At 34.9% G+C, this 23,956-nt stretch overlaps 3 protein-coding genes across 9 annotated transcripts in view; 2 read left to right on the top strand and 1 right to left on the bottom strand.

Moving 5' to 3' along the window:
* Nucleotides 1–779: 779 nt before the first annotated feature.
* tmem169a (transmembrane protein 169a) lies at nucleotides 780–7,077 on the top strand. 4 transcript variants are annotated; one of them, XM_056467647.1, is made up of 3 exons: nucleotides 780–949; nucleotides 1,162–1,401; nucleotides 3,821–7,077. In XM_056467647.1, the coding sequence occupies exons 2-3, from the start codon at nucleotides 1,167–1,169 to the stop codon at nucleotides 4,453–4,455; spliced, it is 870 nt and encodes a 289-aa protein (XP_056323622.1). In that variant the 5' UTR covers nucleotides 780–949; nucleotides 1,162–1,166; the 3' UTR covers nucleotides 4,456–7,077. The 4 variants fall into 4 exon arrangements, with proteins under 4 accessions (XP_056323622.1, XP_056323624.1, XP_056323620.1 ...); XM_056467649.1 differs by having other exon boundaries at nucleotides 1,122–1,401; nucleotides 3,824–7,077; XM_056467645.1 differs by having other exon boundaries at nucleotides 1,122–1,401.
* Nucleotides 7,078–10,155: 3,078 nt separating this feature from the next.
* On the top strand, nucleotides 10,156–17,875 carry cflara (CASP8 and FADD-like apoptosis regulator a). The gene is made up of 11 exons (XM_056468345.1): nucleotides 10,156–10,223; nucleotides 11,033–11,106; nucleotides 11,198–11,705; nucleotides 11,926–12,031; nucleotides 12,171–12,306; nucleotides 12,459–12,496; nucleotides 12,604–12,667; nucleotides 13,039–13,091; nucleotides 13,186–13,264; nucleotides 14,034–14,520; nucleotides 16,363–17,875. Exons 3-11 carry the CDS (start codon nucleotides 11,350–11,352, stop codon nucleotides 16,475–16,477), a joined length of 1,434 nt encoding a protein of 477 aa, XP_056324320.1. The 5' UTR covers nucleotides 10,156–10,223; nucleotides 11,033–11,106; nucleotides 11,198–11,349; the 3' UTR covers nucleotides 16,478–17,875.
* Nucleotides 17,876–20,175: 2,300 nt separating this feature from the next.
* Nucleotides 20,176–23,956, bottom strand: part of LOC130237513 (UDP-glucuronosyltransferase-like) — a 31,526-nt gene continuing 27,745 nt past the window's right edge. For all 4 annotated transcript variants that reach the window (XM_056468465.1, XM_056468467.1, XM_056468466.1 and 1 more), the window contains exons 4-5: nucleotides 23,508–23,727; nucleotides 20,176–21,459 (exon numbers count right to left, since the gene is read on the bottom strand). In XM_056468465.1, the coding sequence (XP_056324440.1) occupies nucleotides 21,180–21,459; nucleotides 23,508–23,727 (500 nt within the window). In that variant the 3' untranslated portion in view covers nucleotides 20,176–21,179. The remainder of the gene's footprint in view (nucleotides 21,460–23,507; nucleotides 23,728–23,956) is intronic.

The following is a 23,956-nucleotide window of genomic DNA, read 5'->3' as shown; positions in this document are numbered from 1 at the left end:
ATATGTCTAAACTACAGTAAAACAAATTTTTGTGAACCATTTACGATAAAGTTTCACAAGAATAAAACTGGAATTTATACAAAAATTATGCATGCCTTTTTAAAGGAGTTTTAGACACCATTAAATATACATTTACTATTAATACTGTAGTCATAAAATGAGGAAGATGCAAAACAATATTATTTAGAAGTTATTTAGAAATTCCAACAAAACTTTTGATTAGTATTGTTTCTTTTGGTTTGTGCAGTTTATTTCAAAGAATTGTATACTGCAAACTTTTTTGGTCACATCCATAATGCTTGTTTATTTCCCTCATTTAAAATCTAAAAAATGTTTACAGGTTGATATTTTTCGGATCCCATATTTCTGTGGTTAGTTGTTTTGGAAAATATAAACAGATGTTTCTATATAATGTTAACATATACTTTATCTGTGAACTTGTTTTGAGTTTTTACTGCAAATGTCACATCTATAACACTATAAACTGTAAATTGTAATATTTGGGGTGAACTATCCCTTCAAAGGGGTGAAATTATGAATGAGTTATCCAAGCGTTTAAGTGTGGTGGTTTTTCCTAGAGTTTCAGCATGCAATAATAATAATTTTAAAAGCGAATTACCTTTCATTGTTAAAGGAAATTAATGATTGATTCGTCGGTTTTCTTGGTATCTTCATCGGAACTCGTTAAAAATTGAGGCTCCCTGCAGAGCGCCGGTTACCAGGCAGAGCTTCGCGCAACGTGCGCATGCGCGGTGAAAGCAGCGCGCCAGCCTCTGATTGGCTGAAGACAGGCATTAGCGGCGCGAGGGGGGATACGCTGGCCTCTTCGGTGTGTCCGAAAAAATAAACCCACCGCCACAATGTTACACGTGGTGAAGACTTGTGAATGATAAACCGGACGGATTTAATCGAACCACGCCTGCATGCAGTAATCAGGGTATTTTTGAAGGTAAGAACCGTGTTATCACATCAGCATTGTCCACACAAATAGTAAGCGGTGGGGTGTGACGCGACGTAAACAATGCCAGGTACTAAAGTGCTAATAACATATCATTCTGCTGTTATTTTGCTTCTCATGCTAAACGCAGACATCTCCGTTGGTGATTTATTGATAAACAAAGCAGGTGTTTCCAGCTGCATACTGACATCATACCTCCACAGTCAACATGAGTGAAGGGCCCTCAGGAGACATCGGTGGTGTGGAGCTGGATGGAGGGATTGAGACGGAGACCCCGATGAACACACTTCACAGATCAGCAGATGGAGAGGGAACCAGCACTCGGAGGAAGAAGAAGAAGAAAAAGAAAGAGATCATCTACCGCTCCGACCTGGAGGATGAGGATGCTGGGGAGGGGACATCGGCGGATGTGGATGGAGCCTGTAGTTCTCCATTTGACGAAGGTGACGGGGTTGTTTTTGTATGTGTGCAGGGAAATTCGTCATGTTTACTGTGGTGGAGGTGGTGGATGATGATGGTACCAGCTTTATATTAGACTGCATGATATTGGAGAAAAACTGAAATGGCAATATTTTATTTTTCTGCGATATTAAGAATACGTTCACCAGATGAAATGAACGGCTCTGCTTGAAAATAATTCATAATTTTAGATTGATTGAGTTGATTTTGTAGTGTAGTGCATCTGCATAAACGGAAATAAACCATATCACTTGTATTGACAAATACAGTGGAGGCTCGAACCAGCAACCTTCTGGCTGTGAGGTGATTGTGCTACCCACTGCGCCACTGTGACACTTTAGTCTACATCGTATAAAAACAGTTAATCTTTCTAAATCTCTTGCCTGACTGTTTGAAACTGGCTTGAAAAGCTCACAGACCTTAAGAACAAGTGCAAATGATAAACGTTAGTTAACTAGTAAAATTTTGTAGTGAATCTACAAATCACGTATGATTTCAACTGGAAAATCCCAACTAGACATTGCAGATCCTGCTATGTGACTATTGCGGATGATGCTGAAACGATATACTGTGCAGCCCTACGTCATTTATTCATTTTCTTTTCGGCATAGTCCCTTTATTAATCAGGGGTCACCGCAGTGGACTGCAACCCATCACTGGGAAACACCCATACACTCTCATTCACACACACATACACTACGGCCAATTTAGCTTGTACCCGTGCACCTATAGCACGTCTTTGGATCCTGCAATGTGACTATTGCGGATGATGCTGAAATGATATATTGTGCAGCCCTACTTCATATCATATGATTTATGTCCTGATAACAGATTGATAGCATGAGTAATTGTCTTCATATTTTATATTCACTGTAAAAATGCTGGGTTTCACACAATTCCTTCATGTTGTCACAACACAATTTAAGTTACTTTGTCATTTTTATAAATTTAAGTGTAATGAGCATAAAAACATCAGGTTGTCCCCAAAAACATGAACATTGTGTTGTTTCAACTCATTTTAAATAAGTAGTTTAAACAAGCGGCAGCAGAATTTTTTTAAAAGTACTATTACATCATTGTCTTGTTTTAAATTGTTACAATTTTATATTTCAAACTTCCATAAATTCTGCCATTTAGAATTAAAAATAAATTAGAGTAGTTTGATTTTTGGCATTTTATATAGTTCTGTTTTAGTAATAAAAACATAAAGATTTTTATAATGTTCCAAATAAACTTAATTAACGGTGATCATTTGAATTTTATTCAGCAAGGATGAATTACATACTAAAATCTTAGTTTTCAGCAAAGATGAACTATAATGTTGACTAAAAACCTTTATAATATTACAAAAACAAAAGAATATAATATAAAGTTAAGGTTAATGAATGAATTCAGAGAAAAAAATCAATCAAGTTTTTTGTAAAAAAAAAAAAAATTAAGTACCATAGCAAAATTGAATGCATAAGAATGTGATGTTACAAAAATAAATTCAAAAGTTCACACTTAGCTGATGATTGGTAACAGCTTGTTTGACATGCTGTCCTGGGAAAGAGGCTTGAGCTTATAAGACCCTCGAGCCCTGGGCTCCCTCCTGTTAGCAAGGCAAGAAGGGAGTTTGAGCTCAGGTAGCTCTCGATGAACTCCCCCGACTTATTTCTGAACAATGACAGATATAGGGATGGCTAAGGAGAGATAAATGGCTTGCTAAGAGCTTGACTATGATACCAGTTTGGTATATTCAATTTACATAGGTAGCGTGTTTTTTTTTGGACTGTGGGAGGAAACCGGAGAACCCGGGGAAAACCCATATGAGCACAGGGAGAACGAGCAAACTCCGCACAGAAATGTCGACTGGTTTAGTAGGGACTTTAACCAGAGAAATTCTTGCTGTGAGGCAACAGTGCTAATCACTGGGCCAGCGTGCCACCTATCTAAAAAGGAGGGGGAGTAGGGATGAGTTGGGGGGATTCTTCAAGACGAAGATACTGAGATAAGACACTCTGGTTATTTATAGTGAGTTGGGAATCATCTGATTGGTGAATCAATCATAAGCTTATGTGGTACCAGACGCGGACAATCATGAGCATGTGATCCCCTCAAAATTAGTTTAGAAATAAACTTCACTAAAAATCTTAGCTAGTGCTACCCAAATATTTGAACATTACTGTGAATTTTGAGTACATTTTTCATAAAGTTAAATATTGAATGTTAGCTATGTCAAAAAATCTAATTAGTCTTTTGTAAGTACAATGAAATTTAATGTTTTTTTTTTCTGTCTGTTGTCCAGGACTTTACATACCTCAATATTTTTCTAGTGTTGCATTTCCTTTTTCCCACATAGCTGATTTACAATAACGGGCTGTTAATGCAATATCCTCCTCAATGTTTATCTTTTGCCCACAGAAGAAGAGGAAATCCCCCCTGACAGCCGTTTCGTGACCCTAACCGGCACCATCACGCGAGGAAAGCGGAAAGGCCAAATGGTGGACATCTATATGACCCTCACCGACAAAGAGCTGAGGGATATGGCTCGCTCCAAAGAGCGCCTGGATGCCGAATGTGATGGGGTTGCAGAGGCCAAGCAAAAACCCTGCACTCTGGGGCTCAGCCAGGGCCCTCACGTCCTCCTCTGGAGCCTTTCCTGCTCCCCGTTCATCTTCGTCCTCTCCTTCATCACCTCATTTTACTACGGTACCCTCACCTGGTACAACGTCTTTCTAGTTTACAACGAAGAGCGTAGCTTTCTGCACAAGATCACATTGTGTCCCTTGCTCATTCTGTTATACCCGGTGCTAATCATGGCGTTGTGTGTTTGTATGGGGGTTTACGCTGCTGTTTCCCAGCTCTCCTGGGTGTTTGGAGAGTGGTGGCTGGCGGTGAGGGACCTGGAGAAGGGCTTCTGTGGGTGGATGTGTGGAAAACTGGGGTTGGAGGACTGCGCCCCGTATAACGTGGTTGAGCTGCTGGATTCAGACACTCTATCTGGGACCCTCCAGGGGAAGAGGATGGAGGATGTTGAGCAGACTTCTAATTTATGAGCTGAGAATATGGAAAAATGGTGTATTTTAGGTGATGTCAAAAGGATGGCACGTTGTTGATTGGCATAGATAATCTTTACTTGTCACTAAGATGATATCTTTGAATATTTTTTTTGTTCAGGCTTTGTTGAGTGTGAATCAGTTATTTCACGCACTCCCCAAAAATGGTTTTCCACTCTAATTAAACAAATGTTTAAAATGTTCAGGATAAAGCTAATGGAGCTATTCCCTGCAGGCACAGGACGTCAGCATGACATGATGATTGGATTGGATATTGGATATTGACGTTGGATTTTGTTTGGAAATGAAAATCTGGTTGACATCAGAACCCAATGTCAGGCTGACGTCAATGTCCAACCTAAAATCAATCAAATATCACTGTCTAATATTGTTACACCTGGGCATTACCACTATGACATCTATCAGACGTTAGATTTTGGTCACTTTCCAACACAACCTAAAATCACCAAAATATCAACGTAATTTCATGTCAAAATAACGCTGTCCTTTGGTGCTGGCTAGACACTGAATTTTGGTCACCTGACATCATGACCTATATCTAACCTAATATTAACGTCTTATGACGTTGTGTGCCTGCTGGGATTCTTTACAGTAAGGTCAATGTACCATGCAAAGAAAATTAGTCCTAAGTCTCACATAGCCAGATCTAAATAGTCTCTGTGCTCAAAATATACTTTAGGGCTGCACAATGTTGGAAAAATCTGACATTGTGATTTTTATTTACTTATTTGCGATACATATTGCAATATATTTACAATTTCACCAGATGACTTGAATAGCTCTATTTGGAAATAATTTCTGAATTTTAGATTGATTGGCATGGTTCTGTAGGTGAACGAATCATGCATGAAATAATATAAACAAATTACAAGCATAGGTAAACGCAATAGAACAAATATAAAAGTGAAATAAACTGTGTTTTATGGTTTTCAAGGCAATCAAATTGTATTTAGGTACAGAAATAAAACAAAAGCATGTAAGATAAAATAACACTGCAAAGACTACTAAATAGTTCAATAAAATTATCTTCTATTAACATTATAAATGGTCAAATTGTTTGTGCGGGAATGCATTAAACCAAAGGTGTCAAACTCCTGGAGGGCCTCAGCTCTGCACAGTTTAGTTCCAACCCTAATTAAACACACTTGATCAGACTAATTGAGTCCTTTAGGCTTGTTTGAATCCTACAGGTAAGTGTGTTGGAGCAGGGTTGGAACTAAACTGTGCAGGGCAGTGGCTCTCCAGGATTTAAGTTTGACGCCCCTGCTTTAAACTCTTAAGAGTGAACTCTGCAGTAACTCCCCAAATCTTGAGTATTTTGAACTCTGGCAATATACTTTAAATATAATATATATAAATCCTAAACTATATAATCCTAACTCAACATTATAGATCCTGTAATGTGACTATTGTGGATGCACATTGCGATATCGATGCTGAAACGATATTGTGCAGCCTTAACATACTTTATAATCATACTATTATCAAAATATAACTTTTAATGACTCTAATTGAGCTGTCGGAATGATGCTGTCAATTGCAAATCTTGTGCAAACACATCTATATGATCAAATGCTTACTTTACTACAGTTTACTTATTTTGTTATTGAGAGTAAAGAGCATATCACATATTTACATACTCATCTAAACGCCACTTGAACCTTAGTTAAAAGTATACTGCTGTAAAGTTAGTTCCAACTTATCTTTTTTCTAATCAAAGAATGAAACAACTTCACTAGTATATTGGCACGTTGAAGCAGATTCTCATACATTGTATATGCAGTTCTTTTAATGGCCACCACCAGTGTCGCTAATAACAAGAGTTTCTGAGTTCTAGCCTCTTTAAGTTTACTTATAAAGCCATTATAAAGATCAAATCAAAACTGTGTAAATGTGTTCAAAACCACAGCCTTATTCTCAGTCACTATGATGCAATAATGATTTATATTTACAGTTCTGACAATTGATTTGCCTGGAAATTTGAAACTCATTTTATTAGTGCATGTCTACAAAGCAAATAAGATGCAACTTGCTTTGAAAAAAATGCCTTAAATGATTTTATTTACTATCAGCTATCAGTCAGATCTGTTTTAATATACAGAAAAGTACCTTTTTTAAATATCTTTGGGTTTTATTTATCAACTACAGATATCCATCATGTACTTTTAATGAATGTTTTATGTGTAGCAGTGACTTTAGTTGTAGAAACATTCTTAAGATCAAATGAGGATCTATCCCTCATGAACAGTAATCAGAAAAATGCTATGCTTACCTTTGCCCTGCATTACACATGTCACACACAGCTCATAAGAGGCTATCAGGTCCTATATGTACTCAAGTTTCTGACGCATATGCTCACTTGAAATATCCACTAAACTGAAACCTTTTTATTCTCTAACCTGACAACTTTTACACTTTGTGCTGTACAGTTTTATTTATTTTTTTATATTATGTTCACATCCAAGTGTGAATATGTCTCAGACCACTGGATTGCTGTATTTGTGTTTAAATAAACAATGTGGTGCTTTGTATTTCCACAGGAGTAACAACAAAGGTGCTATAATAGGACACCGGCCATTAAAAGCAACAGACTGTTTCACACATGGTGGGAATGGTGTAATCATCTTGCATTTTCTAACACCTTTTAACAGGGGCTTCACAGATTATTGGACAACTCCAGTCTAACAGATAGTTCAGATTCAGATCTGACGGAGAGGTATGAATTATAGCACTCATCTCACTTCATTCTACAATCATTTACAACTTCAAATCTACAACTTGAACAAACCTTCAAATATTGTGCGATGTTTAAATTGTGTTTTCCTGCCCTGGAAATGTCACATGGATTAATAAAAATATCAAAAAGTTTTGTAAATCTGTAGCGAATACTACACATGCACATGATGTGGGGAGAAATACTGTATATGTATATTGAACCAAAATAAATTAAAGAGTTCACCCAAAAATGACAATTCTGTAAACATTTATTGACCCTTCACTTGTTCCAAACCTGTTTGAGTTTCTGCTATTGAACACAAAGTAAGAGATACTGATGACCGATGGAAAAAAAACGCCTTTGACTTCCATTGTGTTTTTTGTAACTACTGTTTCCATCATCCTGCAGAATATCTTGTTTTGTGTTCAACAAGGGCAAAAAATAGTTTTGAACCACTTTAATGTGAGTAAATTTTCATTTTTGGGTGAACTATCTCTTTAACTTTAACCAGGGGTATCCAAACTCTGTCCTGGAGGGCCAGTGTCCTGGAGAGTTTAGCTCCAACCCTAATCAAACACACCAGAACCAGCTTATCAAGCTCTTACTAGATATAGCTTCCTGGCAGGTGCGTTGAAGCAAGTTGGAGCTAAACTCTGCAGGACCAAGTTTAGACACCCCTGACTTAAAGCAAAACATATATCAAAGTTAGTACGTAAATTGTAAGTAATTTGTTCCCTCTTTTTAGCTGTTTTAAACTGACGTTAAAAGTAAAATATGCAAAGACAAAATTGTGGAAAATTTCCACTTTTATTCAGGAATCGTTAAATTAATTGCTTGAAATATGGAATTGGTGTACGTTTGTAAACAGTATCATTTTACAGTTTTGATGTAAAAGAATAATCATCAAAGGATTTGGCTTATTGCACAAGATTCTTTGATCTTATTGCTTATCTTCGGGACCTTTTCCAAGTGCTGATCTGTACAATATACAGTCATAATGCTGATCATAATACAGCCTTGACCTGATTTTTTTAGTTAGACCTGCAGCCTTACACAATTTCACAAACAACACTTGAATGACTTTGAAATCTTATCCCCTGGCACAAAGTAGCCTGTTTTCTGTAAACATGGTTTCAAAGCACAAACTTTGTTTTTGATAGCATGGATTCAACATTTTGCTTTCACACTGGGTGTGTATCACTGGTATTTTGTTTACAACAATTTATAATAAAGTGTTTTATCTCACTTGTCGTTTCAAGTACTTTCTGAAAGTCAGTTCATTTCGTTCTCATAAAGGTGTGTCACAATGCTAAATAATTGAAAAAGAAATTAGTTATTACTAGAGCCAGACAGAATCTGCAGACATTTATTGCTGAGAATATTCCAAAAGACCTGCGGATTTATGTGGAATGATTTTGGCAGTATCATAACTATAAACGTAATATATAAAATAAAAAATAACACATTTTAACTTCTATTTAATGTTTACAATGCAAATCCAAATAGGACCACTTATTTGGTAAACAAGGCAAGTCGCTTATACAATATATCTACTAAAAGACAGAAAATATTACTTCACAAACTGTATTCTAAATAAATCATATAAACAGTTTCATTTCAGTCATAATATTACTGAAATTAAAGACTGAATTAATATAAATTTACACACATTAACAAAAGTAAATAAATAGAATAATGGGCTTAAAATCTGCCGAGTTCTGCGCGCGCAGATTCCATGTGGGCCTAGTTATTACTGATGCTTACCATGAAAGATATCCTCCCTCATTTAACCCTCACTGCCGTAATATTAGAACATCAGTTTTATCTAAACCCAAACAGTCCATCTTGCTACTAAACAATTAATCAGCAAAGTAATATTCAGTAAAGTGAAATACTAAAATATATATTTTTGATGTGATAAGGAGGGGTGGATTTAACCAATAAGTGAGGTAAGAAGCCGCTTAGGACCCCAAGAAGTCTGGGGACCCACAATAAATACCTAGAAGTTCCTATAAATTATATGTAATGTTATTTTCTATCATATTTTATAGGATAAGGGTCTAACAAATACAAATTCACCTTAATTAGTACATCTGTGCAATTGTGTCCCCACACCCCCAAGCATGGTTCAGTCCAGCAGTTATATCAGATGAAAATTTTGTTTTAAAAAAACAGTTTATTCATTATTTTTTAGTTGTGAACTCATTGTAAGCAAACAAATCTTTTAAAATGTAGAGATTGTGTTAAGATAAAAATAAAGCAAGACTGATTGATACAAGAAAAAGACAACTAAATAAATAAAATAGAAATACAAAGTGTGCATATTACTGTAGGATTCTGGGTCCCATGGCTTGAATTGCTTAGGGCCCCTAAACCACTAAATCCAGCCCTGGTGATAAGTAATATGTCTAGATCATGCAAAGGGTAAGGCACTGTTGATTGCTTTGATCAAATATTTGGAGGGCATGTAAAAGTAATTTATAATGAAAGTATAAAGCTTTTTTTATTTGTTCCAATCAAAAATTAAGTCTTATAAAATAAGAAAAATTTAATAGTAAGTTCTTATTGTAATCTGTATCTTTTCATTTATGAAATATACTAAAACTTTCCTGTTTTCTTTTGAGCATTGCCTGTTTGCCCAGTCATTGCTTACCTTAGTTCTTCATATTTTTCAGTGATTAAAATCACTAAATGTCTTAGACTTGGCAAGAAAATTACAATAAAATTAGCAAATCAGCAAAATTACATTTTCCTAAAAGCTTCCTAAAATGTCCAAAAACGCAAGAGCCTCCGCAATTATTTCAGCATTAGAGTCCACAAATGAAAAATGTGAAAGGTGGAAAAGAAATCTGTTTTAATTCTCTTCAACTAGTCTGTTAGCAAAGTAGTCGTAGTTAATTCTATCTAACAAGAATGATTGAGTGAAAAAAAAATGTTCAATAGAAAATGGGCGTGCCTTCCGAGAAGGCGTAGGCGGAACGTTGCTTTCGCTTTTGCTTGTTTGTCGCGATGACGACGTACAGCGTCAAAGGTAAAATATACATTCTTAACTACATTCTTTCTGATCAAATAGCCTACTTTTAGTAAGATTTTATGTTCTTGCATCATATAAGTTAGTAGATAAACACTTAACAAGTTACTATAAAATGGGCTACGTAGCCTACTATAAATACAATCGCACCGAAGACAAATTCGGCTGTAATTTGAAGAGTCACACACTGTTTGTTTAATGGAGGACGTTGTAAACAACATGTAAACAAAGTCCGTCGACGGTGAAACGTAATAGTTTTTGTTTTAGAATACGCGTATGGTATCTTATAGCTGTTGTGACATTTTTACCTGCGCCTCCTATCTCTAAATGTCCACGTAAGCTTAGGAACAGGTGTAAGTGTCGAAAGACGTAGTTATTCATACATTTAACTTTTTGAATCAGCTCGAGTCGAATGTTTTTACAATAAAGACATAAAACAATCGATTAATCTGTTACAACTGAAGTGGCTCTTGGGAATTCAATAGTTATGCCACACACAAAAAAAAAAAACAATGAAAAGGCGTACATGCCCTGCGGGTGTAGGCTAGTATAAACGCTTGATTGTGTGGTGACGCTATACAAATTCCATGGTGATTTTTGGAAATCCCCTTGCTTAAGTACACTGACAAGAATCTGTTTGAAAACATCTAATATTTGTATTATGAAGAATATCAAAAAATACCACAGTGATAAAATGCCCCCCACAAAATCTGTTAGGAATGTCCAGGTACTTTCTAACGTTATGGTTTCATTTAGCCTAACATCAATCTACTGATGAGTCCCCTTTCTTCTCTTCTTTTTTACTTTAGTGTCAGCGAAAGATGAAGCTCGCTGCTGGCAAAACCACCAAAGAATTTGGTGCTCCAAATTAAGGCCACTGAAGGTAATTCAGCCTCTTACAGATATCTTTCATTTGTTGTTGATGTTGTTGTTTTTTTTTTTATAAAGTTGGGTGTTTTGTTTGTCTTTTACAGGTGTAAATCCAAAGTGGCTACTTTCCTCCAGTCTGTCAAGATAAACACAGTTTTCATTCATTGATTGCAAATAGAAAAAAATAGCCCTTTTTTCTGGACTAACTTAATTAGATGTTTAAAATGCATAAAATATTAAACTCTCTGCTTTTAAAATGACCCAAACTATTACCTACAGTATGTATACAAGACCATACGGTGAAATGGCAGATGGATTTCCTACTCTGGTTAACAAAGTGACCGCATCTCTTAGCAGCGACGAGTCTAGGATCCTGCTGTACCTTTGCACAGATTTGTTCAACAACAGTTGTGTGGAAGAATTAAGAGGACATTTGCTGGCCTTTGCCCAACAGAACCCCAATCAAGCAGGTCAACCTCATTCTGGAAACGCTCTGCTGATGGAGCTCATGTTTCAAATGAAGCGCTATGATTTACTACGCAAAGTTTTTGGCACCAGCAAACAACAAGTAGAAGGAATTCTCAGAAAGGAGCGTGTTATCTCAGAATACAGGTAATTTATTCTTCAAATGTTTACACATTTCAGATATTTCCTAACCCATGACCCATGTGGTGGAAAAATACCAAGAACTATTTTACAGCTTGACATTTGTTTTTTGTTTTTTTCAGGTCATTAGAGCAGTTTAATTAGAAATACCCATGTAGAAAAACCCATGTGTGTTATTTACACTCACTTGTACAGTACGTTTATTGAATTGATCACTTTTATACAGGGTTCTAATGGCAGATGTGAGTGAAAACTTGGATAAAGAGGATTTACAATCTCTTATCTTCCTCCTGAGCAGTATGCTGCCCAAAGAAAGATCAACTAGAGCTACTGTAAGACTTTACAGAATATTACTGTCTGTTCAAATTAATATTTATTCTCCAGAATATTTAGTCTAAACTGAACATAAATATGCTATTTTTCTAGAAATGTGTGTGCTATTTCATTTTGGTTTCAATTGATTTTCAATAGAGCTTTCTAGATGTGGTGGTGGAATTGGAGAAATTAAATGAAGTATCTTGTGAGAAGCTGGATTTTCTTGAAGGTTGTCTTAGTAAGATTCACAGAAATGACCTTGTCAAAAAAATTCAGGCCTACAGGAATAGAGGTCAGTCACTTTTGAGAGAAAGAGAAAGCCTTCTGCAATAAAAGCATGCATTTCTATAACGCACCACAAAGCTCTTAATTTGGCAACTAAACTCAAATATATATGAATTAAAGCAATTACATTTTTATACTTACAAAATTTAAATTATTTAGGTCAGAACATACCCTGTGCAGCTCCGAATACCTTTAAGGTAAGGTATCTAAAGAAACTGTAATGAATATATTGATACAGTATATGAAAATTTTATGTAAAATATATTTTTAACTACCTTTTTTCTCTATTTTTTTAAATTTTTAGGTCACCCCTATGCAGTGTCAGTCTTTTGAAAAACCAGTGAGACAATTACAGTGCTTTAATCATGGTGAGTTAATATGTAGGTATGTACAGTATGTGTACAGCGGGTGTAAAGGGATAGTTCAACCAAAATTAATTTACTCACACTTGTCACAAAACTAATTGAGGTTCCTTTTTCTGTTGAACATAAACGTTGAAAAATGTTGGAAAGCTTATACCATTGACTTCCCTAGTATTTGATCTTCCTTCTGCGCAAGTCAATGGTCACAGGTTTCAATTTCCAACATTCTTCAAAATAACAACTTCTGTGTTCAACAAATAAAAAAATGAGCTCATAGAGGTTGGGAAGAAACCACTTGAGAATGAGTAAATGATGACAGTATTAAACATTTTTAGCTGAATTATCACTTTATTTTTGACCCTGTGATCTTCTTCTAGAGTTCAACAAATTGAAGCTTTCTGTGCCTGAAACAGGTACTCACTTTCAACAGGTAGGAATTCAGCTTCTCGGCTGACTAAAAACAATCAAAATTGCTAGGGAATGACCATTTTATTAAGTTTATAAGTTGTCTCTATATCTGCTAGGCAATTACAGAGGAGTATCAAATGAATCCTGACCAAAGAGGCCTGTGTGTGATTATTGACTGTGTTGGCTATGATGGAGGTAAGTGTGTATCATACTGTCAGAAATAAAGGTATGAAAGCAGTCACTGGGGCATATGTACTGTACCATGTCTACATTGGTACTTTAAAGGTGCACTTCAATACTGTTTAGGTACTAGTATGTATATTGACAGTTTGGTACAAACATCTACCTTTTAGAAAAGGTGCTGCCCCAGTGATAGCTTTTGTACCTTTATTTCTATTAAGTCTTATTAACTTATTAACTTAATTTCTATTAAGACTTATTAAGTCTCTGTTTTAGCTTTGTTTTTTTATCTAGAGAAGTAACCTCAAGGTCCTCATTTAGCTCATAAAATACTCCCCCTCTCTGTGTTGTGCGTGCGTGTGTGTGTGTGTGTGTGTGTGTGCGTGCGTGCGTGCGTGCGTGCGTGCGTGTGTGTGTATGCACTTTTTAAATTTTATTTTATTTTATTTTTTTCCAAGTTAAATGAGGACCATGAGATCACTTTTTTTTAGATGGAAAGAAATGCCATGACATCTTTTACATTTTCTGAATACTTGTTTTGGCACTTTGGTTTCATTTCTTCATACTCTTCGTTCCTACAAGTGTGCTCAGGGTAAAATAAAAAAAATTCCTATATTATAATTCTGGTTTTCTTAACAAAATCATAATTTTCATAAAACATGATTATTTTCCCAGTAATTACAAACTGGGGAAAAACATTGATGTCAAAACAACTAAATTTGTGGATGTTCATCATTTTTTTTCAACATCTGTAGCTAAACATCTACACATTGTGTCTGTTCAGAAATGTTGAAGCACACGTTCGAGTGTCTGGGTTTCAAGATTATTTTCCACTCTCTTCTGGGTCTGAAGGAAACCCAGAAGGTTTTGGAAGACCTGAGCCTGAACAGGGTCCTTCAGAGGGTCAGTTGCTTTGTCTGCTGCCTCATCAGCAGAGGAACAAACACTCATCTGTTGGCTACCGACTCTAACAGACTCGGCATCAACCTGAAGGATCTCAGGCAGCTTTTCAATGCAACCAAGTGTCCAAAAATCTTCTTCACCCAGCTCTACAGGATCACAGAATCCCCAGTAATGCCCTCAATGGATGATGAATACCTTGAGACAGATGCACCAGCTTGCAGACAGTTTTCAAACTCAGTGAGTGTTCCAATGCCAGCGGACATCCTGTGGAGTGTCTGTACAGCAGAGGTAAAACTGCTGGAAGGGTCTGGGCACCAGTCGGTTTACCTGAATGCATTGAACAATGCTTTATTGAGGGGACATGAGAGGTATGGCCACTGTTTGTGAAACAATTCTTAGTGCTTAATTTAACAATGTTAAATAGGACAGTTCACAGAAATATTTTAAATTACTCATCTGCTTTTTCCAAACCTGTTTGAGTTTCTTTCTTATGTTGAACATAAATTATTGATATAATATTAAAATAACATTTATTCTGAAGGATGTTGGAAGGCAATGTTTTTTTTGTTCCTACTATGGATGTCAATGGCTCTGGTTTCCAACATTCTTCAGAATATATTGTTTTTGCGTTCAACAGAAAAATCATAAAAGTTTAGATTTGCTTGATGATGAGTAAATTCATTTTTGTGTGAACTATCCCTTTAATATTTTAAAAATCATGCATTTGTTTGTACCTATACGAGATATAAATGTTGTTGCGGCATGTTACTACACCAGCAATGCTAAATCAACATTCGGAAAAAGCTAATTTGTTAGTACCATATGCATGGTCTCATTTTAATTGTTGATACATTTACTAAGATTGAGCAATATGTATTTTAAAAACAGCCATTTCTGGGAACATCAAAATGAAATGCTACTTTTTTAACAGTATTAATCTTTTTATAATTCTAAAAAGTCAAATAACATCAATGAATGATTACTTTTAAAAGAGCAGGTTAATTTAATTCATTTTGCTTTAAATCTACTTCCATACGGTTCCATTTTTATTTCAGTTTAGACATGACTAAAAATTTGATTTAAGCTTTTATTAGTAATGGCTGACGTGAAACTGACATTTCAACACAGTTTCGAGGTCCCGAAGTGCAAGTGTTTTAAAACACTGCACCGAAGCATGATTTAAAACACCTAGTACACGTGATAAAGTGTTTTGAACAATGACGGGTTTAGAAACAACAGGTCACGTTACTAAAGCGATTTAAAGCATTGGTCATTTCAGAAGTGTTTCGAGACTTGGCGAATCTGGAAAAACTACTATCTAATGTAAGCTAGTGTACCTTGCATGTTCACACAGTAACCCTAAACAATTCAGCCAGGGGGCCCAAAAGATCTAAAATGCACCTTTTGTACCTTAATTTTTTTAGACCCTCACTGTACAAAATATGATAGAAAGCAATGTTATATATAATTTTTAGTATCATTTATACATATTTGGGGGCCCTAAGCGGCCGCTTATCTTGCTTATTAGTTAAATCCGCCCCTGGTCAGACCAATGTTAAAACAGCATTTAAAGACTAACATCTATAGCTGCATCACCCTGGATTCATACCCAGTACCTCTGCATGCCAGTCAGGACGTCTCACCTGTACAAGGTGGGGTAAATACCTCAGTTTGCTGAACTATTTCTTTGCTGAAGCTGTTCCAGAGCAGTACGTTAAAATGACCGCTAGGTGTCACTGTAGAGACGGGTTTCGAAAGGTTTCGAAGCTTCGACTGTTTCAGTGTTTCATGAAGCCTCGCTTTGCCCACCACTATTTATAACTATATACTATATATATTTTTGTTAGGGAAATGTTATAGCACAAGAAATATCATAATCACAATACTCAACAACAATAATATATATATATTTTTTAGTCTCAAGCAGCCCTAATGCAAATAAAACAAGTATATTTAGCTCAGCACAACAGAATTGTTCGTATGTTCTTTTGCAAAATATACATAATAAAAGCCCTATTTAGGTTTGTCATTAATACAACATTATATCCATTGAGGCCATTAATTATTGTTACTTGACATTTAACACTGAAGCCACCATATTTAACAAGAAATGTGTGCATTTTAATTCAATTTTAGTTTTCCTTTTGCAGACAAATACCAATCTGATTATGAAATTCCCTTTATTTATGTTTTTTCCCTTTTATTTGCAGAAATATGCCTTTATTGGATGTCATGAAGGAGGTAAACAGAAATGTGTTGAGTCACAATTCTGACAGTTACCAGCTTCAGCAATCTCACACACTACAGAAAAAACTCTACTTATAATGACAACTCAACACAAACCCGTCTATACTTTTCTTTCTTTTTTCTCACAAACGCTAGTAAAAATGTTTTAGTCTGTAAACAAAATGCTGCTGTTAGAGGAAAATTTTGCATAGCTACACACTGCCATTAATGCTGTATTATTCATGTATGTTTTGTTATACATTTATAAATTAATATTTATTTGTCACTTGTGGCAGCTAATACAAAAATGTTCTCAATTGCAGTCAGTACTATTGTCCTGAATACCCCAAGTCATTAGTCTAGATATCAAGTTTATTGCTTGTTAAATGTTAATCAGCAGCTTTACACGCGCACACTCATACAAATTACATTTGGATGCTCCAAAGCAGAAAAGCAAAGGCGACTGGCAGCGAAAACACTACATTGAGCTGTGCCAATGAAGAATCATCTTAATCTATCATTAAAATGGATATTACACATTTGTTTTCACTGAACACAACTTATATTCCATTTTACATATAAAACTCTATAATCACTTTACCGATAAGTATTGTCCAACAATTTTATCTTTGTCAATGCAAGTACGAGTACATATTTGTTTTGTAACTAGCATTATAGACAATTTAGTACCAATTAATCAATGCACTTTCAAAGCCCTAAATTATTTAGACCCTTTTCTTAAATGATCCATGAATGCTTAAATCATTTAGGCATTGATTTTAAAAGTAGTGATGAAATTACAGTTTCTTAGACCAGGGGGTGCCTAAACTCGATCACGGAGGGCTGGTGTCCAGCAGATTTTAGCTTCAACCCCAGTTAAAAACAGCTAATCAAGCTTTATCTAGGTCTACTAGAAACTTCCAGGTAGGTATGTTGAGGCAAGTTGGAGCTAAACTATGCAGGACACCGGCCCTCCAGGACCGAGTTTGGGCACCCCTGTCTTAGACTTTGTTTTCAGAAGAACCAGATGAATTACAATTACATAGATTTTTTTTTATTTGAAGGTTAGTATATATGTTTATCAATATCTAAAAAAAATATCTAAATATTTTTGTACACTACTATCGGAAACCTAATGATTGATAGTCATTTTGACTAGAATGTCATTGAAGGTCAAGGAAGATGTGTATTAGCAGATTAATATAGAAATGGAATTACAATTACATAGATTTTTTCTTTTTCTTTAAACGTTACTATACATGTATAATTGTCTGTAACTATCACATTATTGTACTTCATAACCTCCTTTTTATATTATTAGAGTATTAGAGTCCTAACAATTAATAGTCAGGTCGGCAGGAATGTCATTGAAGGATCAGGAAGATGTGTATTAGCAGACTAATAAGCTTTATGAATGAATTGAACGTGTGGACAGCCAACAGTGTAACACTCCTGTTTTTTTATTATTATTAAAAGTTACATAAATGCACAAATAAACTTTTGTGTCTTTCTTGCAATAAACTATATAAACGATAGAGCAAGTCCGCAGTTATTCCTGGCAACAAGTATGATTGCACATGATGATTTAAAAATAATAATAATCACCCACCATTTTGTTTGGATAGCGTCACGTTACCAATTCCCGCTCATCTTGGCGTTCGCGCGTGATGACCATAAATTAGCCTTAAAGGTTTGCCATAAACTCCTTTGTTTGGTGAGAAGATAAACTATGATATTGATGGCTGAATATCGTCGGTAAGGAACATATCGGAGATTTAATTTTAGTTTTACATTAAGCTACAAATGTATTTTTGTATCGGTAGCGTAACTCGCTTACTAAAAATAGCATAAACGAAGCATATAGGCCTATTTATATGTATGTGAGAGAATAAGAGCCAGTTCCCCTCCACCAGGGGTCGTTCAAAGTAAATAAAGCTGTTCGTTGAAAATGTTTGTCACAATATACTTTGTTTACAATGTATTATACATTAGTAACATCAAAGAAGCCTAGGGTTTAAACGATACGTTGTTCCCAGACACCCTTGTAAAACTAAAACTGTCATATCTAGAAAAAAAAAAAACATGTCATGTCTAGACACTGAGTGAAGTGAGTACTGAAACTTACGTTGGGGGGAAAACAATATTGAGCCAATATTGAGTCAGTGTATCACTGGCTTATATTTCACACGTTTGAGTACGGGTGCTCTTTGATCGGGCTGTCATTGTAAACAAAATGCATTGAGATTAACATTTAATGAATGAACGAATGCGTACAATTATAACTATACTACAATAAATAGCATCTAATATAATGTGATGCACATGTATGTGTGTAACTTGGCTAGAAAAGTTTGAAAATGCTCCTAGAAAATGCTTAAACTTTACTTTGGAAAAGGCATAAGAACTATCTTGTGTGACTAGATTATAGGAAAAAAAAGGAAAGAGTGTGTCTTTAGGATTTTAATTTTCTTTTATTTAGTTTTTCTTTCCAGTCTCAGTGTGATTTTAAGATAAAAATAGGACATAAGTGCACAGAGAGTTTCCCAGAGATTGGTTGAGGCTGCAAGGGCATCCGCTGCGTAAAACAAATGCTGGATAAGTTGGCGGTTCATTCTGCTGTGGCGACCCCAGATTAATAAAGGGACTAAGCCGACAAGAAAATGAATGAATGAAGTGCACAGAAAGTTTCCTTTAAAACTAAATTACATCAGGAAACCACAAACAAAAATCTGAAAAAAGTCAGCTATTTTTAAATGAAATCTGTTCATATGAAAAAAGTTAATGGTGTCAATCTTTAGGTCAGTGAAATTCTAGTGTATTATTTAAAAATTAAACCCAGAAAAAAATTATTTGTTAGAAATGCGTCCAGCCTATACTCGAGTTTCGCAGACATCTGGTTGCGTCTTATTAAACAACATCCACCCAGATCAAGTTCCATATCATCCGGAAAGCGATTATTCCAGCACTTTGTGTAGTACTCTAGGTTGCTAAAAAATATGCTGGTAGGTAGTGCAGTGGTTAATGATACAAACTCAGTTGAAACTGCTTCAAAATATGAATGCATTGTCCCTGTGTGCAGTTTTATTGGAATAGTTCTCACAAAAATAAATATTTGCTGTTAATTTAGAGAACCACAAAAGATGTAAGTGACTTTTCTTTCTTTAGTTGAACATTTGAAGATGTTTAAACTGTGGTCTTTGGATTGATAAAATGTAATAACCACAGGTACTTTGTGAGTCAAAAAAAAAAAAAAATGGACACCCCGTGGTTCCTATTTTTGAAGCAGAATGATTAATCTATACAAAAAAAAAATCATTAGAAACTACTGCTATTAATTTAGTTTTTCCTGTACATGCTTGCTTGACTCAAAAGTGCCGGTAGCCATTTCATTCCATTTTATGAATCACCAAGAATCACACATTCTTACATATCCTGCTGAAGAATGAAAGTCATCTTATGCGTGGCCTGAGGATAAGTAAATGAACAGCAAATTATCACTCTCCATTTAAGAAAGTTCACTGGCTCAGTTGTGAAGTTGCTTTCATGACTTTGGCTTGTACATCTGAAACAAAACATTAGACTGAAAAAACACAATACTACAATATATATATCGTCTAATATAATGTGATAAAGTATGCACATCTATATAAATGTGTAATTTGGCTAGAAAAGTTTAAAAATGCACCTGAAGTGCTTAAACTTTACTTTAGAAAAGATGTAAGAACCATGTTCACATCTCTTGTGTGAGAACAGATTACAGCAAAATGTTCTATATCTTTTAAAAAAGAAAGCGTGCATTTAGGATTGTATTTTTCTTTTTCGTTTTTTTTCCCAGTCTCAGTGTGATTTTAAGATAAACAGAGGGCACACCAGGGCAAAGTTTTATTTAAAACTACATTACATCAGGAATACACTAACAAAAGAAAATCTCAAGCAATTTTTTATGAATTCAGTTCACATGAAAAAAAGTTAATGGTGTCGATCACTAGGTCAGTGAAATTATAGTCTATCGTTTAAAAATTAAACCCAGGAAAAAAGAATATTTCTTAGAAAGGTGTCCGACCTATACTATAATTTCATAGACTTCTGTTTGCGTCACATTAAATAACATCCACCCCGATCAAGTTCCATATCATCCAGAATTTCTGTAATTTTCTAAAAAAAGAGAGATTATTCCAGCACTTTGTGTAGTACAAATAAAATATGCTGGTGACTACAATTATAGGTAGTTCAGTGATTAATGATATAAACTTAATTAAAACTGCTTCAAAATATGAATGCATGGTCCCTGTTTCCGGTTTCAAAGTTATAGTTCAGACGAAAAAAAAATTCTGTTCATTTAGAGAACCAGCAAAGATGTAAGTGACTTTTTTACTTTAGTTGAACATTTAAAGATGCTTAGCTAAAATTGTGGTCCTTTAGGATTGATAAAATATGTTACCACCTGTACTTTAATTAATTAAAAAAAAAATTAAGGAGAAAATCACTAGAAACCATTGAAACTCATTTTGTTTTCCCTGTTACACTAAAAGTGCTGGTAGCCACTTTTTGAATCCCCAAAACCACAGCTTTTCAGCTAAAGTCTTCTTACGTTTTCTGCTGAAGAATGAAAGTTATCTCACGCATGGTCTATAGATAAGTAAATGAACAGCCAATTTTCATTTTTAGGTGAACTCTCCATTTAAGAGTTCACTGGCTCAGTTGTCAGGCGTGAAATTGCTTTCATGACTTTGGCTTGTAAATCTGAAACGAAACATTAGACATAGAAAAAACATGATACTAGACTTTTATCTCTATTGGATCAGTCTTCCTTTCTTTTCTGTGTTTTTCTGAAGCAGCGTCTCCAGCAGAGCGAACAGCATTTAAGCATTGCCAGAGTCACAATCAGGACAATCAGGAGCAAGAAGCCGATCACATCCAGACTGTGGTACTGAAGCCAGTTCAGCTCATGAGCAGCAGGTCTCAGGTGATCTGCGCCTTTGTGCCTCATTACAAACTCTGTCCAGAACACTGCAAGATCCAGGGGCTGAATGGGACGATCGTTGTGTATGGCCGACAGCTTCTGCATTTTTTGCTTGTAGCTACAATATATAAGGCAAAATCAATGCAGTTTATTTATAGAGAAGAAAATGGGTGGAAGAAATGGTGAAGAAATGGAGGATTAGTTTGCTTCCGAAAGGAAAAAAATCCTGATTCTTTTCTCACCCTCTTGTCATCCAAGATGTTCTTTATTTACTCAAAATTGATATACTGTTTTTTGGAGGAAAATATTCAATATAATAGACTTAAAAGGTGCTCAGTGGTTTAAATTTCCAAACTGCAGTTTTAATGCAGCTTTAAAGAACTCTACGTGATCCCATCTGAAGAATTAGTAACTTAACTAGCAAAACTATCACTCATTTATAAATAAATAAATAAATAAATAAATAAAATGGTGTATACTTTTTAACCACAACATTGTAAAAAAGATTTTTTTACCTGGAGTATTTGTCTCTTTTCTAGATCAAATATCCAAAAACTCCTAAATTAACAAAGACTTTCTAGATAAAAAGAGATTTCTAGATAATTTGAGATTTTCTAAGTAATAAAATGTTTTGTTTTCAGAAGAAACAAGTCAAAATTAAGTGAGATTTTCCTTTAAACAAGCAAAATACTCTGGTGGTGGGTTAGGTAAAATAATCATTATTCAAACCAAAAGCAAGATTATTTTACTTACCCTATAGGCAGATTATTGACTTATTATTTCTGAAAACAAAATTATTTTAATATATTTAAATATACATACACATATATAAAAATAGTGTTAAAAAAATTATAATATATAAAAAATATTACGACACGGTGGCTCAGTGGTTAGCACTGTCACCTCACAGCAAGAAAATCACTGGTTCGAGTCCCGGCTGGCCGTGTGGAGTATGCATGTTCTCCCCGTGTTCGTGTGGGTTTCCTCTGGGAGACATAAGTATAGGTGAATTTAATAAACTAAATTGGCCGTAGTTATGCGTGTGAATGTGAGTGTATGGGTTTTTCCCAGTACTAGGTTGCAACTGGAAGGGCATCCACTGCGTAGAACGTGCTGGATAAGTTGGTGGTTCATTCCACTGTGGCAACCCCTGATGAATAAAGGGACTAAGCCGAAAAGAAAATGAATAAATGAAAGGGAAAAAAATTCATCAATAAGCATTTCTTAAACAAAAACAAACAAATGAATAAATAAAAATGCTTCTTGATACATTTTTTTTTTTATATTTGGACTAGAAGCTTGATAAAAATTTTTAAGAAAGAAAATAATTTTTTTGCAGTGAAGTCGACTATCAAAACAAATTCTTAATTCAAGAATAATTTTCTAGACAACTAAAATATTTATCTTTAATTAACAGAATTCTCACAGTGAGGTTAATATAAGATATTCCATGTTTTCAGCTACTAAAATAAGAGACCAACCTTCTCTAGATTTATGATGTGTTTGAGTAAAGCACTTTTTTTTCTGTAAACTATTACATTTCTTCCAAATTTGATCATTTACTAGAGCAAAACAGCAAAATGTGCATTGTTTTCAGACATGATTATACTAATATTTAGACAACACAACAGCAATATTTTACTTGAGAAGGGATAAAAATTTAAAATTTGGTGGAATATTAAATTAGTTTTAAGATAATTTTGCTTACCCAACTGGCAGATTATTTAGCTTTTTTTAAGGAGAAACTCAATTAATTTTGACTTGCTTTTTTTCTGAGAAAATAGAACATTTTAATAGTCTAGAAAATGCTTCTTGATTTAAGAATTATTAGATATTTTAGATATATTATTAGACATCCCAGTGCTAGTGCAAGACAAGTGTTGGTGGTTAAAAACATATTTTTAACCAAGACACTTTTTGATAGGCTGGGATTGTTTAGAGCCTGTTTAAGCTGCATTTTTGAAGATCAAACCACCGAGCATCATAAAAGTCCATTATATGGAGAAAAATCCTGGAATGTTTTCCTCAAAAACCTTCATTTATGTTTGTGTGAAAATGAAAGAAATAAACATCATGGGTGATGATGAGGTGGATAAACAAAATGATCAGTTCAGAATGAAAATTTCCTGACATATAGAAAGAACAGGAAGCATCCTGATGTCTCACCTGCTGTTGTTAATAACATTGTTGAGGGCATCAAGCAGTGTTTCCACAGTGATGTCGTGGATGCTGAGGATGACTCCCACCCCTCGAGTCGCCACTCGGTGCACATTGTCAGCCTGGTCACCGAAGAGAGGAAGCATGACCATAGGAACGCCATGACAGATGCCCTCATAGATGCCGTGCGTCCCACCGTGAGTGATAAAGGCTCTTGCTTTAGGATGACCTTTAATGACAAAAAGTCACTAATTGATTTAGACAGGACTAAATGGCTGGCAATGATATATTTATACACACACACACACACACATACATATATATACATATATATACATATATACATACATACATACATACATACATACATATATATATATATATATATATACATACATACATACATACATACATACATACATACATACATACATACATACATACATACATACATACAT

The sequence above is a fragment of the Danio aesculapii genome, chromosome 11 (genome assembly GCF_903798145.1).
Source record: "Danio aesculapii chromosome 11, fDanAes4.1, whole genome shotgun sequence".
Lineage (NCBI taxonomy): Eukaryota > Metazoa > Chordata > Actinopteri > Cypriniformes > Danionidae > Danio > Danio aesculapii.
Note: the sequence above shows the minus strand (reverse complement) of the source record. Positions and strands in the feature narration are given on the sequence as shown.